The 17,972-nt window shown below is 34.7% G+C and overlaps 1 protein-coding gene across 9 annotated transcripts in view; it reads left to right on the top strand.

Moving 5' to 3' along the window:
* The window catches only part of NUBPL (NUBP iron-sulfur cluster assembly factor, mitochondrial), a 144,286-nt gene that overhangs the window by 17,753 nt on the left and 108,561 nt on the right, over positions 1-17,972 (top strand). For 7 of the 9 annotated variants that reach the window (XM_081829480.1, XM_081829481.1, XM_081829477.1 and 4 more), the window contains exon 1: positions 7,519-7,609. Coding sequence is in view for 2 of the 9 variants with exons in the window: in XM_081829474.1 (XP_081685600.1) it covers positions 7,389-7,428; positions 7,519-7,609 (131 nt within the window). In the remaining 7 variants the exon portion in view is untranslated. Of the gene's footprint in view, positions 1-7,388; positions 7,429-7,518; positions 7,610-17,972 lie in introns of those variants that run through there. The other 2 variants (XM_081829474.1, XM_081829478.1) reach the window with 1 other exon arrangement.

Here is a 17,972-nt window from a genome sequence, read left to right as displayed (position 1 = left end):
GAAAGGAAGGGAATTTCTTAGAATTCAGAAATAACAAAGTGTGACCCAACTGGTGTAAGTGGGCACTGGAATTGATATTTACCTAGGTGTTATCTGCTAATCCTTGGTGGTTTAGGGACAATATTTTACAGGACTATGTATGAAGGAGTGGAGACAAAGTTTGGTATCTAAGGTGGGAGGAAGGTTCAATGGAGAATCACCATGTAAGAGCTGGGCACCCTAAGGATGCCATCCTTAAGTGACCAATGAAATAAATTTTCCCTACATTAGTGGTTGTTGGGGATATGTGTTGGATTTGTCCTGCACTCTGGGTAGAGTGGGGACAAAAAAAAAAGGGCACATAAAAGATTAGGCACAACTGAAGAGAAAATTAAGTGGAATATAGATGCAAATAAAGTACTCAGAATATAGTACATAGAGAAGAACTGAAAAGCATATGAACGTTTGAGAGACATGGAGGATAGCAGAAGGTTCAACATAGGTCTAATCATTGTTCTCGAAAGAGATAATGGAGAAACTAACAGAGGCAATATTTAAGGAGATAGATAATGGCTGAGAATTTTCTAAGATAGAACTAAAATTCAGGAAAACAAAGAGTTGGATTGGGAGGAACATTGATTGGATTTGAAACAATCAAAGAGGAAGGACATAGAAGTATTGCTTAACTTTATACTTTAAATATGTTTTTTATTTTTTATTTTTTAAAAAGATTTTTATATATTTATTTATTTGACAAAGAGAGACAGCAAGAGAGGGAACACAAGCAGGGGGGAACTGGGAGAGGGAGAAGCAGACTCCCTGCGGAGCAGGGAGCCCAATTTGGGGCTCGATCCCAGGACCCTGGGATCATGACCTGAGCTGAAGGCAGATACTTAACAACTAAGCCACCCAGGCGCCCAAATATGTTTTTTAAAAAATACTAGATAATCATTATAAGAGTAGAAATGGACTATATGATTTCTATTCTAAAAGAGGGAAAAATGTAATGAAGGGAAGAATCTAAAAAAAGTAAGACTACTAAAAAAAAGTGAAGCAAAGAGAAAGTACAAAGTAGAATGGTAGATATGAGTACAAACATATCAGCAATATAAGTATAAATATTACACAACTGACTAGTTAAAGCATAATATTGAGTCAAGAGAAAACAAAAAATAAAACCAAGACCCAGATAGGTTAAAGCTATTTACAAGAGATATTACCTAAAACATAAAAATATACATAGGTTAAATGTTAAAGGGTTGAAAAACATAAATCAGGCGAAATGAAAGTAGGTATCGTTATGTTAATATTAGACAAAAGAGACTTTAAAGCAAAAGTATTACTGAAGGTAAAGAATTACTACCGATAAACAAGCCTGACCTAATGGCCATAAATAGAATATTCTTTTCAAGCACACCTAGAACATTTACAAAAATTGATAATGGAATAGGCCATGAAGGAAGTTTCAGTGAATTTAAAAGATTGGTATCATTCAGACTACACTCTTTAACTACCGCACAACTAATTTAGAAGTTTATAACAAAATGATAACTAAAAACATCTATGCATTTGGAAATTAAAAGCAATTTCTAAATAAGCCATGGTTGAAAGGAAAAATAATGAAAATGAAAACTTGTGGGATAAAGCTAAAATAATATTTAGAGATAAATAGTCTTCAGTATTTATATTTACGAAAGAAGAAAGACTGAAAATAAATGAGCTGTTTTACTTATGAAGTTAGAACAATGCAATAAACCCAAAGAAAGTAGAAGGATGGAAGTGATTAAGAGCAGAAGTTAATGAACTTGAAAACAAAGATACAGTAAAGAACCAATAGAACCAAAAATTGGTTTTTTGAAGACTAATAAATTAGATAATGCCTGGCAAGGTAGAATTAAAAAGCAAAGGGAGAGAAGACCTATAAATATATTGGAAATAAAAAAAGAGACTTGATAGGTATAACCATGGGTTTCAGATATGAAAAGATGTTTGGACAACTTTATCTAATACATTTGAAAATTTTGTTGAGATGGGAAATCTCTAGAAAAGTGTATATCACTAAACCAGATTGAGGAAGGAATAGAACATCTAGATTATTCCATACCTACTAAAGAAATGGAATCAGTAGTTAAAAATCTTACCATGGAAATAGCAAGCCAATATTCAAGAAATAATTCCAATCTTATATACAAATTCATTCATGGAATAGAAAAATATATAATACTTCCCAATTTAGTTTATGAGGCTAGTAAAACCTTAGTAGGATAGAATTTCTGAAAAGGGAAAATTATAGATCAGTCTCCTTAATTAACATATGTAAAAAATCTTAAGCAAATATTAGGAAGCCATTTAGCATTGTATAAAATAACTGTATGGTGATTAAATTGGGTTTAATCCAGGGAAGCAAGTTTGGTTCGACATTAGAAAAAAAAATTTTTTTTTTTTTAAAGATTTTATTTATTTATTTGACAGAGAGAGACATAGTGAGAGAGGGAACACAAGCAGCGGGAAGTGGGAGAGGGAGTAGCAGGCTTTCCGTGGAGCAGGGAGCCCGATGTGGAACTCGATCCTAGGACTCTGGGACCATGACCTGAGCCGAAGGCAATTGCTTAACGACTGAGCCACCCAGGCGCCCCAGAAAAAAAAATTTGTTAATATAACTTACCAATTTAGTAGGTTAAAGGAGAAAAAGTATATGATAATTCAGAAAGAGGCTGGGAAGGCATTCTGTAAATCCAAATAACCATTTATATCAATACTCTTCTTGAACTAGGATTAAAAGGGAATTTTATTTAACCTGATTTATAAAAAATACATAGCAAGAATCATACTGTGAACTGTTAAAAGCATTTCATTTAAAATTAGGAATGAGACAAGGATCCTGGTATCACAGCTTTTATTTAACATTGTATAGGCACTCCTAATCTGTAAATAAATCCAAACACACATAGTAACACTCATGAATGAGGAATTGAATAGAAGAAGCAAATTGTTATTATTTGTAGAAAATATCATTATTAATATAGAAAATTAAAAAAAACTCTAAATTATGAAAATGAATAAGGGAGTTTAGCAGGGTGGCTAGATATAAGAATAATATATGAGAAAATTAAATTTCTATATACTAGCAATAATGAGTTAGAAAATGCAGTTTCAAAAAAGATACAAATAGCTTAAGAAATACAGGGCACCTGGGGACAAATCTAACAAAAAGTGTACAAATTTTATGTGAAAAAAATTCTAAAACTTTATTGAAAGATTTTAAAGAGGTATATAAATGGAAAAACAAGATGTTCATGGATAGGAATACAGAATTTTATAAAAAATGACAATTTTTTCTAATGGTCTCACAAATTTAGTCAAACTTCCATTTGTGGGAAGTGACCAAGTTGAATATACAATTTATAAAGATAAGCAAAAGACTGTGAATAGGTAAGACACTCCTGAAGAGAGAGAACCAGGTAGGGGATTTACTCTGCCAGAGGGCAGAACTTACTGTAAAGGTATAGCACATACCCTGTTTGGTTTTGGCTCGAGGATGGATAAATTAGTGGAACTGAATGAAAGGAGAGCCCAGAAACAGACTTACACATATATGGAAACCTGATTTATGATGAAGCTGGCATAGTAGATTATTGATGGTAGGACAATTTATTATCCACATGGAAATAAAATGGATCCTTACATGCTACACAGAAATTAATTTCAGATGGTTTAAGGACTTAAATGTGAAATGTAAAACTATAAAGGGTTCAGAAGACAATATAAGAAAATATCTCAATGACAATATATTAGGGAAGGCTTTCTTCAACAAGAAAAAGGATAAACCATAAAGGAAAAAATTAATTTATTTGATTACATAAAAATAAGAACTTCTAGGGGTGCCTGGCAGGCTCAGTCAGTAGAGCATGTGACTATTGATCTTAGGGCTGTAAATTTGAGCCCCACATTAGGTATAGAGATTACGTAAAAATAAAAAAAAAATAAAAACACATTAAAAAGTGTAAAAAATATAAAAAAATGTATTAAAAAAGTAAGAACTTCTGTTATTCTAAAGACACTATAAAGAGTTCAGCAGAGGCTTGTTCAAGATAATGAACTTGAATGCCTTGTGCATTTCATTAATGTATTTGATAGTTACACAACTGGAAAATAGTTTAGGAACAAATTACTAGGAAATGCATAGAAAATGAAGGAAACACATAAATGCACCACAAAGATTTCCTTACCACCAATTCAGGGAGACAAAGGAAAAATAATCATATTGTATGCTACATTGCTCAGCTGTTAGTAACCTTTACATGATTATCTAATAAAAATGGTGATATAATTACATTGAGAGGTTGAGTGAATGAAAAGTGTGCCTGTGTTCATGAAAAAGAACTATGTCCTATAATATTTTATGAGATAACTGAAAACTGTGAAACTTTGGATAAGGTTCACAGATTAATTAATCATACTGTATCAATGTTAATTTCCAGGTTGTGGTAATTGTACTATGGTTATGTAAGATGTTAACATTATGGAAAGCTAGGTAAAGGGTATATGAGGAGTCTGTACTATTTTTGCAACTTTCTATAAGCCTAAGACTAATTCAAAATAAGAAGTTAAAAAAAATCAGTTGAGTTGAGAGTTGTTGGCTCTGGGGAGTAAGAAATGGGAGAGGGTTGTAGGATATTGATTTTCAGTAACCATTTTATAGTAAAACTTGACTATTTTTAAAAAAATATTTTATTTGAACTCAATTTAGGTAACATATACTGTATTATTATTATTTGTGGGTTTTTTTTTTTTTTTGATGGTAGCCATCCTAATAGGTATGAGGTGGTTCTTAACTGTAATTTTGATATACATTTCCCTAGTGATCAGTGATGTTGAACATTTTTCCATGTGCTTTTTGGCCATTTGTATATCTTCCTTGAAGAAATGTCTCTTCACTTCCTTTGCTGACTTTTGAATTAGGTTTATTTTTTTGTTGTTGAGTTTTAAGATTTAATATGTTCTGGATATGAATTCCTTATAAGATATATGATTTACAGATGTTTTCTCTCATTTTGGGGCTTGCTTTTTTACTTATTGATATTGTCTTTGATGCACAACATTTAAAAATTTTCATTAGTCCAGGGATGCCTTGGTGGCTCAGTTGGTTAAGCGTCTGCCTTCGGCTCGGGTCATAATCCCAGGAATCATGATTCCAGAGTCCTGGGATCGAGTCCTGCATTGGGCTCCTTGCTCACTAGGTAGCCTGCTTTTCCCTCTGCTTGCTGCTCCCCCTGCTTGTGCTTTCTCTCTCTCTCTCATTCTGACAAATAAATAAATTAAAAAAAAAATCTTTAAATAAAAAAATTTTTTTTCTCATTAAGTCCAATTTGTCTATTACTTTTGTTGCCTTTGTTTTTGATGTCATACCCAAGAAATCATTGCTAAATCCAATGACGTGAGGCTTTTGCTCTATGTTTTCTTCTAAGAATCTTACAGTTTTAGCTCTTACATTTAGGTCTTTGATCCATTTTGACTTAATTTTTATATATGTAAGGGTCTAAATTCGTTCTTTTGCATGTGGATATCCAGTTTTCTCAGTACCAGTTGTTGAAAAGACTGTCCTTTCCCCATCAAATGATCTTGGCTTCCCATCAAAAACCATTTGACTGGATATGTGATGGTTTTATTTCTAGGCTCTCTATTCTATTCCATTGGTCTTTTTATCTGTCTTCATGCCAGTATCTCACTGATTTGCTTACTGTAGCTTTGTAATAAATTTTGAAATCAGGAGGTGTGAATCCTCCAGCTTTGTTCTTCTTTTCTAGATTGATTTGCCTATTTGGGATTCCTTCAGATTCCATATGAATTTTAGGATGGAATTTTTTATTTCTGCAAAAAATGTCACTGGAATTTTGATAAGGTTGTATTGCATCAGTAGATTGCTTTGGGCAGTATTGACAATATATATTAAGTCTTCCAGTCAATGAACATGATACGTGTTTCCTTTTATTTATGTCATCTTTGATTTTTTCAGCAATGTTTTGAGGTTTTCATTGTACAAGTCCTTCACCTCATTGGTGACGTTAATTCCTAAATATTTAAATCTTTTTGATGCTGTTGTAACTGGGAATGTTTTTGTAATTTTCTTCTCAGATTATTGTTTGTGTATAGAGATGCAATGGATTTTTATGTGTTGACTTTGTATCCTGCTACTTTGCTGAGTTCATTAATTAGCTCTAATAGTTTTTTGTGGAATCTTAAGGGTTGTCTATATATAAGATCATATCATCTGTGAAAAGAGAAACTGACTTCTTCCTTTCCAGTTTTGATGCTGTTCGTTTATTTTTCTTGTCTAATTGCTCTGGCTCTTTTGGTATTATGCTGAGTAAAAGAAGTGGGCATCCTTGTCTTGTTCCTGATCTTAGAGGAAAAACATTCAGTCTTTTACCATTGAGTATGATGTTTGCTGTGGGTTTTTCATATATTGCTTTTATTATGTTGAGATACAAAATAGAGTTTTTCTACTCTTCGATTTTTTATACTTTACAAATTCTTCAAGTAAGGAAAAAAATACAGAGAACTCACTAGATGCATGTGTGCATATTTGTATGTGTACTTGTCATGTATATGTATACTAGATAAACCTAAGTATGTAATTTATATGTCTATATATCAATAAAATGGGTGGATAAATTTACCTAATGAGGCTATTTTTTAGAGACACTTGAAAATTATAGATGGATTATTGCTTTTTTTTTTTTTAAGATTTTATTTGAGAGAGAGGGAGATAGCAAGAGGAGCATGGGCAGTGGTGGGGAGCAGCAGAGGGAGAGGGAGAAGCAGGCTTCCTGCTTAACAGGGAGTCTGACACTGGGTTTGATCCCAGGACCCTGGGATCATGACCTCAGCCAAAGGCAGATAGTTAACCAACTGAGCCACCCAGATACCCCTAGATGGATTGTTTCTTAATAAAACTGTATTCCAACTATTTATAGATGTGCACCTATGGGAAGTATTGGTTGTATGCTTGGTATAATGTTTAAACTGTTGCAGATTGAGGTAAATCAGTTGAAAGGTAAAGAGCAGCAGTATGAGTAGCCATTTGTGTTTTTTTTTTTTTAAAGATTTTATTTATTTGACAGAGAGAGACACAGTGAGAGAGGGAATACAGGCAGGGGGAGTGGGGAGAGGGAGAAGCAGGCTTCCCGCGGAGCAGGGAGCCCGATGCAGGGCTTGATCCCAGGACCCTGGGATCATGACCTGAGCCGAAGGCAGATGCTTAACAACTGAGCCACCCAGGGGCCCCAGCCATTTGTATTTTTAATTTGACACTTTTTTTGGTTAATTTGATACTTTTTGATAAGAAAATATGTATGTTTATATATTCTAAAAGAGTTTTTTTTGTTTTTTTGTTTTTTAAATTTCAGGCAACCTAATGAGGCCTCTTTTGAATTATGGTATTGCTTGGTAAGTATATCTTTTTTACTTTATGCTACTTTTCAGAATAATATTGATTAATGTATGTAAATTAGTTATATTTTTGGTTTATTGTTGCAGTATGTCTATGGGCTTCCTGGTTGAAGAGACTGCACCAGTTGTTTGGAGAGGCCTTATGGTAATGTCAGCTATTGAAAAACTGTTGAGGCAGGTAAGAAAATTGCATTGAGTATCATTTTATTATTGGCACACTGTGGTTAATGCATTTGCTGATTGGAGAGTTGTTAAAATTTGCAGTCAGGTTTGAGATGTTTTGTAAAAGAATCCAGCTGATAGACTGAATATATAATGAGTTCTGTGGTGCCAAGACCAATTTCACTGGTCTGTGATTTAATCTTCCCCATTACTTATGAGTACTAAAAATCCTAATGTCTTATTTTATATTGTTCTTTTGCTTTGTTGAGTCTGTAGTGAGATGAAGAAATCTATTTTATAAGTAATCTGCCTTCTTTAAATTTATGGTTAATCTCATTATGGCCAATATTGAATTGTAAGGGCAGTGTAGAAGTTCTTGGATATATAAAAAAATTACATAAATCATGCACATTTTAAAATTGCTCTAGAACAAAATGAAATTTTATTTTATTTTGAGTACATCTGGTTCTATATTTATGTATGTAATATCTGTCCAATCAACTTAAATTTATCCTTTAGGATGAGGACAGTTGATTGGATAATCTAAAAATATCAGATGAGCTGTATGTTATTTATAGAAATAATTTTAATTTTTTTCTAGGAGCTGTGAATTTACAGTTAATTATGTCCTAGGTAAATACCATAAATAATTTGGATTTTCTCCACCATTTACAGCAATTACCCCTTATGTATTCAGATTTCACTTTAGGTCAGGCATCATGCCACAGGTTGATAATTCTAATCATAGATATTTCTATATTCATTTCTATTTGCAAGAGTTGGTAGATGAAATATGTCTTGAACTCTGAAACTCTTCTTTTTTTCATTGTCACATCTTGTGTTCCTTCTGCTTGAGTTCTTTTTTTTTTTTTTAAGATTTTATTTATTTGACAGAGAGAGACACAGCGAGAGAGGGAACACAAGCAGGGGGAGTGGGAGAGGGAGAAGCAGGCCCCCCACAGAGCAGGGAGCCCGATGCAGGCCTCGATTCCAGGACCCTGGGATCATGACCTGAGCCAAAGGCAGACGCCTAACGACTGAGCCACCCAGGCGCCCCCTTCTGCTTAAGTTCTAATAAATGTGCTCTTTGATCTCTGGTCCCAGAATCCACCTGCTTTCCTAGTGCATTCAAGCCTCTCAGCTGCATTTCCTCCCCTTTTATACTCAGATCTCATAGTTAGCTATTTCAGTTATACTCCCAACAATACCCCTTCTTTACTGATTCCTTTGTGACCTTGATCTTTATTCTTTATTTGTGTGGATTAACCCAGCCTTTTTTTTTTTTTAAAGGAAATTCTAAAACAGTCTTTATTCCGTTTATATTTAAAGTTAGAGTCAATAGAAATTTAGAAACACCAAAAGGAGAATTCTGATTTTGTCATCGGAGTATTTTAAGTACTCATTTTCCCCCTCCTCTGTTAGTGTTGTAATTCTCAACAGAAACTGATTCAGATTTTCTCCTAAGCCTTATGGATGGCCACAAGAAGATGGAAATACTTCTGCTTTCCACAGTGATCAGAGACTTAGAAACCCAAGTCAGTGATATTAGACACAGAGATTTAGCTAAGTGTTGGTGCTCCCCTCTCAGGGATGCAGGATCCTGCCTTTAAGTGTCCTTTTTGAGTATTAAGTTCCATTTAAGCCTCAGATTGCGACAGGTGATGAAAACATCTCTGCAAAGGAACCCCTGAATGTGGAATAGAAGAGACCCAGTGTGCACATACCCTCAGGAGAGGGGCAAAGGGAATGTTCCATGGGAGAAGTGAGAGTAAACCTGACAATGCAAATTAATTAGGCTGCAAAAAATTGCACCTGAAATTCAAACTTAGATTTAGTAACTGCTTTTGTAAATGAAGAAAACTTTATGAGACCAGAGGTGAAAGATCAAGTCTGAAGGAACCAGAATACATTGTTTTTTCATTCTGTGAGGAATTGGGGAAGAGAAGAGGGGCAGGATCCCATTTCATATTCTCAGTCAATATCCCTCCATAACCCTGCCTCTTTTATCTACTGCTGAATACTGTCAGAGAATATAGAATACTTGTGTTAATTGCTGGCATTACACATTTTTGATTTCTGAATTCAGCTACACTCTCATCACTTCAGTCATCTGACATTATTCATGTTCTTCTCAGCATTCATCAGATGCTAAGTTTAAAAAATATTTATGGAATTTGGTAGTCTGGCTGAGAAACTAGTGGAGATTTGGAGATTTGGCTCTCTGACACATAAATCATATAAAAGTCAGTTTACTTTGATAAGTGCTGACAGTACATTTTTAGCAAACATGCTACAAAATATCAGGATGAAAGATGGGGTGAGAAAATGGCTCCATAACTTATTGGGATACTCTAGGTATCCTCTAAGGCCTCTAAGATATTAGGACATTAGACTACATATTTACCTTACAGTCTTTTGAAAAGTTACCATTATCATTTGCGCATTTTAATTGGAGCTGAAAAGCTCATATTTTTGGACTATGCTGTGACCTGTACTGATCATGTCAACTGCTATTGCTTTAGAAAGCAGACCAGTTTTTGGTAAGTTTAACATCCTTTGTGAAAATTTAGTAGCTGGATAGATGCTCTGTACAGCAGTGGGTTGTGGAGGCTACCTGATTCATTGGCTGATGAAAAAAATTGAATTATATATATATATGTATATATATATATGACTGTACAGTGTACAAATCATAAGTGTACAGATAGATGGATAATCCCAAAGTGAAAATACCTATATAATTTTTCAGGACATGATAAATAGAATGCTAGTGTTCCAGAAGTTTCTTTCATGTCTCTTCCTAGTTGCTGTTTTTGGGGGGAGAAGATAAATACTTGTGGTCAGTCTGCCATCTGAACTGAAAGTCTGGTTTAAAGTTCTTTTCCCCCTCTCTCTTATGATATATATATATATTTAAGATTTTATTTATTTATTTGACAGAGAGAGAGACAGTGAGAGCGGGAGCACAAGCAGGAGGAGTAGGAGAGGGAGTAGCAGGCTCCCCCACAAGCAGGGAGCCTGATGTGGGGCTCGATCCCAGGATGCTGGGATCATGACCTGAGCCGAAGGCAGACGGGCCTAACAACTGAGCCACCAGGCACCCTCTTACGATATTTTATTGAGTTAAAGTTATACTTACTATGGGATGCAGAGATCTTACATGTATGGTTCAGTAATTTTTGATAAATGTATATACCTGTATAATCACACCTCAATCAAGATAGAGAACATTTCCATCCCCCTACAACATTTCCCTGGGCTTCCTTCTCTTCACTCCCCTGCTCTTAGGCCATCACAGTTGTGATTTCTAGTGTCATAAATGAGTTCTGTTTTGTTCTTATACTTCATATAAATGGAACCCTACAGACTGTATAGCCTTTTGTATCTGGTTTCTTTCTCTTAGCCTAATGCTTTTGAACATCATCCTGTTGTTGCCTATATCAGTAGTTGAGTCCTTTTTATTGCTGAATTGTATTCCATCACATGAATATAATCAAATACTGTTTGTTCTTCTGTTGATGGACATTTGGGTAGACACCAGTTTTTGGCTATTATGAATAATGCTTCTATAAATACTTGTACAAGTTTCCTAAGGGTTTCGGTTGCTTTACATCTTGTCAGTATTTGGTGTTGCCAGTCTCTTCACTAGTGGGTATAAAATGGTATCTTCTTAGTGTTTTAGTTCGTGCTTCTCTGATGATTAATGATGTTTAGCCCCTTTTCATGTGCATATTAGATATCATTGTATCTTCCTTTATGATAAAGTGTCTGTTCAAGTCTTTTACTCATTTTTTTTATTGGCTCAGTTTTCTTCTTGTAATTGAGTTGCAAGAGTTTTAATATATTCTGGCTGTGAGTCCATTGTCAGATATATGTATTGGGAATATTTCTCCCAGTCTATGGCTTGCCTTTTGATTAACTGATGTTTTAAATTTTCATGAAATCCCAATTTATCAAAAAAAAATTTTTTTTTTAATGCTGAATGCTTTTTGTGTCCTAAGAAATCTTTGCCTATCTACCCCAAGGTTATAAAGATACATATTTTTTCTCAAAGCTTTATAGCTTTGGCTTGCACATCATGATTTAAATTTTGTGTGGGAAATGAGATAAGGGTTTATAGTTTTTCACAGTTGTAGTATAATAGCAAATATATTTGTTCTTTGTCCTTGGGTCCTGGTACAAAGCTCCTAAGACCCTTGGAATTTTCTGATGATAGGAGTATCTTTTGTAACTCATGAGGAGCCCCTTTTTGAGCACACCTGAGTTCATGTTAGTAAGGTGACTTAGGTTAGGGTCCCTGGATAGTCTCAGGATAGGGCTGATCACCAGAAAGACCAATTGTTTAGAGGGTTAGGACTTTCAGCCCCACCCACTGACCTCTGGGAAGGGGAAGGGGAAGGAGGGTGGGTTGCAGATTAAGCTCTGTGAAAACTCTTGATGAGCTTCTGGGTTGGTGAGTGTATCCACATCCTGGTGGGTTGTGTAAACCTAGTTTCGTAGGGACAGAAGCTCCTATGCTAAGGGCCTTTTTGGACCTTGCCCTTTGTATCTCTTCATCTGGCTATTTATCTGTATCCTTTCTAATACCCTTTATGATAAACTAGTAAACATAAGTAAATGTTTGTCTGAGTTCTGTGAGCCACTCTAGCAAATTAATCAAACCTGAAGGAGGGGGTCATGGAAACCTCTGATTTATAGCTGGTCAGTCCAGATGCACAGGTAACAACCTGAACTTGTGATTGGTATCTGAAGTGGGAGTAGTCTAGTGGGACTGAGCCCTTAATTAACCTGTGGAATCTAATGCTGTAACCAGGTTGTTAATGTCAGAGTTGTGGGAAAACACATAGTGGTTTATCTAGTTGTTCTAGCACCATTTGTTTAAAAGACTTCCTTTTCCCGTTGAATTGACTTGATACCTTAAATGAAAGTCAATTGAGTATATGTGTATGGGTTTATCTCTGGATACTCTATTGTGTTCCATCTATCTTTTTTAAGCCTTACAGTAAAACCATACTACCTGATAATTGTAGCCATGGAGAAGGTTTAAAGTCAGAAAGTATGAGTCTTCCAACTTTGTTTTTTTTCCAAGATTGTTTTAGTTACACTGGGTTCTTTTCCATTTCTGTATAAATTTTAGATTCAGCTTGTCAATTTGTACAGAAAAGCATGTTGGTATTTTCATTAGGATGGTATTGAATGTAGGGTGGCTGGTATTGAATGTATAGGTCAGTATTTTGTGAATCAAGATCCTGACAAAATTGAGGCTTCTAATCCATGAGCATGGTATGTTTCTATATTTATTTAGATTTTCTTTAATTTCTTGGAGTAATATATAGTTTTTAGTGTATTGGTCTTGTACTTTTGTTAGATTTATTCTAAGTAGTTTATGTTCTGAGATGATTTTGGAATTGTATTTTGTATTTAATTTCAAATTGTTTACTGTTAGGACAGAATATACACTTTATATGCACATGATTATGTTGTCTGTAAGTAAAATAGCTTCAGTGCTTCCTTTCCAATCTATTTCTCGTTTACTTATTGCACTAACTAGTAGTAAAGATGAGAGCAGACATTCTTGTCTTCATCTGGATTTGTAGGGTAGGGTAGCAATAAGTATTTCATCCTTAAGAATGATAGTAGTAGGTTTTCACTGATGCCCTCTGTCCTCCCTGTTTCTTTGTTTGCTAAGAGTTTTTATTGTGGATGGGCACTGAGTTTTTTTCAAATGCTTTTTCCTCCCCATTTATCGAAATGATGATGTGGTTTTTCTCTTTTATTTTATGGATGGTGTGATTTACATTGATTTTCTGTGTTAGACCAACCTTGCATTCCTGGGATAGATTCTTCTTGGTCATAATATTTAATTATAATAAGTAATATTGTAATTCAATATATTGCTAGATTAAATTTGCTAATACTTTATTAAGTTTTAGATCAGTATTTGTGAGGAATATTAATGTTAATAGTTCAGTGTTAATTAATATTAATAGCTTCTAATTTGTTTTTCCTGTAATGTCTTTTTCTGGTATTGTAGGGGTCTATCTTGGTCTTGTAAAATGAGTTTGGAAGTACTTCCCTCCTCTTCTCTTTTGTGAAAGTGTTGCTGTAAAATTATTAGATTAAGTGTAATGTTTGTATTTGGTGGAATTTATCAAGGAAATCTGGGGCTGGAGTGTTTGTTTTTTTCTCCTTGGTTAGGAGAAGGTTTTTGAGGATTAATTCTAGTCAGACTTACAATTCATCTTGTTTCAGTTTCATTGTGTTTTATAGGAGTTTATTATTTCACTTGAGTTGTAGAATATATACATAAGGTTCTTCGTAATATTGCCTACAACCTTTTATTATTTATTTATTATTTATTTAGCCTACTACCTTTTAAAACAGAATATGAGATGCAATGTATATGAGATGGGAGTGTTTCCTCTTTATTCCTAATTTTGGTAATTTGGTTTTTTTTCTCTATTGATTTTTCTTGCTACGGTTTATCAATTTTATTAATTTTTCCCAAGAATAAAATTTTGGCCTTTTAAATGTTCTCTGTTTTATGTTTATTTCCTATGTCATTGTCTTCTGCTGTTACTATTTTCTTCCTTTTTAAAATTTCAGGCTTAATTTGCTCTTCTTTTTTCTACCTTCTGAAGTTAGAAACTTAGATAACTCATTTTAAACATTTCTTGTTTTTTAGTATAAATAGTTATGATTGTAAATTATCTTTAGTCATTTCTTAGAATCCTGTAAATTCTGATATGTTGTGTTTTCATTGTCATTCAGTTTAAAATAAATAATTTCTAATTTCCTTTTTTTATTTTTGTAGTGTGTTATTTAATTTTCCTAACATTTGGGGATCTTAATAACTTACTGATATTTATTTCTAGTGTGATTTTGTTTTTGTTAGAGAATTTACTCTGTAAAATGTCAATCTTTTAAAATTTTTTAAGACTTTATGGACTAGCATGTGGTCCATCTTTGTGATTGTTCCATATGCTTTTAGAAAGAAATTGTATTTTGCAGCTGTTGTGATTAATATTCTGTAAATACCATTTAGGTCAAGTCAACAGTATTGTTCAACTGATTAATAGCTTTATTGACTTCTTACCTAATTACTCAGACCTACTGAGAGAGGATTGTTAAAATCTCCAACTATGATTGTGGATTTTCTCTAATTTGGTTTTTACTTCATGTATTTTGAATCTCTAAACACACATTTAGACTTGTTATATCTTCCTGGTGAATTGACCTTTTTATTGTTGTGAAGTGTTTCTCTTTTTTTTTTTTTTTTTAAAGATTTATTTATTTGACAGAGAGATAGAGAGAGAGAACAGGTAGGCAGAGAGGCAGGCAGAGGGAGACGGAGAGGCAGGCTCCCCGCCGAGCAGGGAGCCCAATGCGGGGCTCTATCCCGGACACCCTGGGATCATGACCTGAGCTGAAGGCAGCCCCTTAACCAACTGAGCCACCCAGGCGCCCCTGAAGTGTTTCTCTTTATCTCTGATAAACTCTCATCTTTATCTGATGCTAATATAGCGACATTAATTTTCTTACACATACTGTTTCCATAGAATATCTTTTTTATTCTTTTACTTTTAACCTTATGTTTCATTATATTTATTTTATTTTATTTATTTTTTTTAAGATTTTATTTATTTGATAGAGAGAATGAGACAGCGAGAGAGTATGAGAGGGGGGAGGGTCAGAGGGAGAAGCAGACTCTCCGCTGAGCAGGGAGCCCGATGTGGGACTTGATCCCGGGACTCTGGGATCATGACCTGAGCTGAAGGCAGTCGCTTAACCGACTGAGCCACCCAGGTGCCCTGTTTCATTATATTTATTTATTTATTTTATTTATTTATTTTTTTAAAGATTTTATTTATTTATTTGAGAGAATGAGATAGAGAGAGCATGAGAGGGGGTAGGGTCAGAGGGAGAAGCAGACTCCACGCTGAGCAGGGAGCCCGATGCGGGACTCGATCCCAGGACTCCAGGATCATGACCTGAGCTGAAGGCAGTCGCTTAACCAACTGAGTCACCCAGGCGCCCGTTTCATTATATTTAAAGTGGATATTTTGTAGTGTCTTGATATATTATCCAGCCTGATAATCGTTGGCTTTTAATTAGAGTGCTTAGTCCATTTACACTTACTGTAATTATTGATATGGTTAGTTTTAAGTCTACCATTTTAATTTTTTTCTCATTTGTTTCATCTGTTTTTTTCATATATTCTTTTGGATAAATGAAATATTTCTTTAATTCTATTTGAATTCTTCTATTGGCCTTTTAAAAAAGATTTATTTATTTTATCTATTTATTTATTTATATTTAAAGACTTTTTTATTTAATTGACAGAGAGAGAGAGAGAGAGACAGCGAGAGAGGAAACACAAGTAGGGGGAGTGGGAGAGGGAGAAGCAGGCTTCCTGCGGAGCAGGGAGCCCGATGCAGGGCTCCATCCCCGGACCCTGGGATCATGACCTGAGCTGAAGGCAGATGCTTAACTGACTGAGTCACCCAGGCGCCCCTATTTATCTATTTTAGAGAGAGAGAGAGAGTGCATGTGTGTGCATGTGTGTGCAGGGAGTGGGGGGAGGGGCAGAGGGCGAGGGAGAGAGAGAATCTCCAGCAGACTCCCTCCTGAGTGGGGAGCCCAACTTGGGGCTCGATCCCACAACCCTGATATCATGACCTGAGTTGGATGCTTAACTGACTGAGCCACCCAGCTGCCCCACTTCTATTGACTTTTCAGCCATACCTCTTCATATTATTATTTTGTGGCTACTTTAGGGATTATAATAAACTTTCTTAAGTTTTCACATTCTTTTTAAGGTTTATATTGTGTTACTTCATATAAAATATTTTTGAAGGTATTTTGTTTAGTTTATTTTTATTTTAATTGCAGTGTAGTTAACATACAATGTTACATTAGTTTCTGGAGTAAAATACAGTGATTCAAAAATTCTGTACTTTACTCAGTGCTCATCAAGATAGTATACTCTTAATCCCCATCACCTATTTGTCTCTCTTTTGTTTCCTTTTGTTCATTTGTTTTGGTTGTTAAATTCTACATGTGAATGAAATCATATGGTATTTGTCTTTCTCTGACTGACTTTGCTTAGCATTTTACTCTCCATCTCCATCCATGTTGTTGCAAATGGCAAGATTTCATTCTTTTCTGTGACTGAATAATATTCCATTGTGTGTGTGTATATGTGTGTGTGTGTGTATACACACTACATCTTTATCCATTCATCTATCGATGGACAGTTGGGCTGCTTCCATAATTTGGCTGTTGTAAGTAATGCTGCAATAAACATAGGAGTGCATATCCTTTCGAATTAGTGTTTTCATATTCTGTGGGTAAATATCCAGTAGTGCAATTACTGAATCATATGGTAATTCTATTTTTAAGTTTTTGAGGAAACTCCATACTGTTTTCCATGGTGGCTATACCAGTTTGCATTCTCACCAATATTGCATGAGGGTTTCTTATTTTCACACCCCTGCCAACACTTGTTTCTTGTGTTCTTGATTTTAGCCATTCTTACAAGTGTGAGATGATAGCTCATTGTGGTTCTGATTTGCATTTCCCTGATGATGAGTGATGTTGAGCATCTTTTCATGTGTCTGTGGTCATCTGCATGTCTTCTTTGGAGAAATGTCTGTTCATGTCTTCTGCCCATTTTTTCATTGGGTTATTTGTTTTTTTGGTGTTGAGTAATATAAGTTCTTATTTATTTATTTATTATGTTAATCACCGTACATGGTCACATTTGACTCTGAAACTTGGGCTTTTAATCACTAGAGTCAACTAAAACTACATAGTCAGAGGAAGAAATTACACGAAGTCATAGAGTTACATTCCAAAACATCCTCATTCATGCATTCATTCATTTACAACAGATACATCTGTGATTGCTTACTCTATGCATACCACCATGCTAAGTGTTGCAAGTGTTCTGTTGAGTCAATCATTTTCTATGTGATTCATACTCCTGTGGTGCTTAAAACCAATGGGAGAAACAAATATCAAGTAATCACAATAGTATTTATGTACAGATTGAGGTAAATGCTTACAGTAAAAACAACAGTTTTATTTTTTTTATTTTATTATGTTATGTTAATCACCATACATTACATCATTAGTTTTTGATGTAGTGTTCCATGAGTCATTATTTGCGTATAACACCCAGTGCTCCATGCAGAATGGACCCTCTTTAATACCCATCACCAGGCTAACCCATCCTCCCACCCCCTTCCCCTCTAGAACCCTCAGTTTGTTTTTTCAGAGTCCATCGTCTCATGGTTCAGCTCCCCCTCCGATTCCCCCCCTCATTCTTCCCCTCCTGCTATCTTCTTCTTCTTCTTTTTTTTTAACATATGATGTAT

This window comes from Leptonychotes weddellii, chromosome 9, assembly GCF_054177405.1.
Source record: "Leptonychotes weddellii isolate Sample4059 chromosome 9, ASM5417740v2, whole genome shotgun sequence".
Taxonomy (NCBI): Eukaryota; Metazoa; Chordata; class Mammalia; order Carnivora; family Phocidae; genus Leptonychotes; species Leptonychotes weddellii.
The sequence above is the reverse complement of the archived record's forward strand: the minus strand, read 5'-3'. Positions and strand labels throughout refer to the sequence as shown.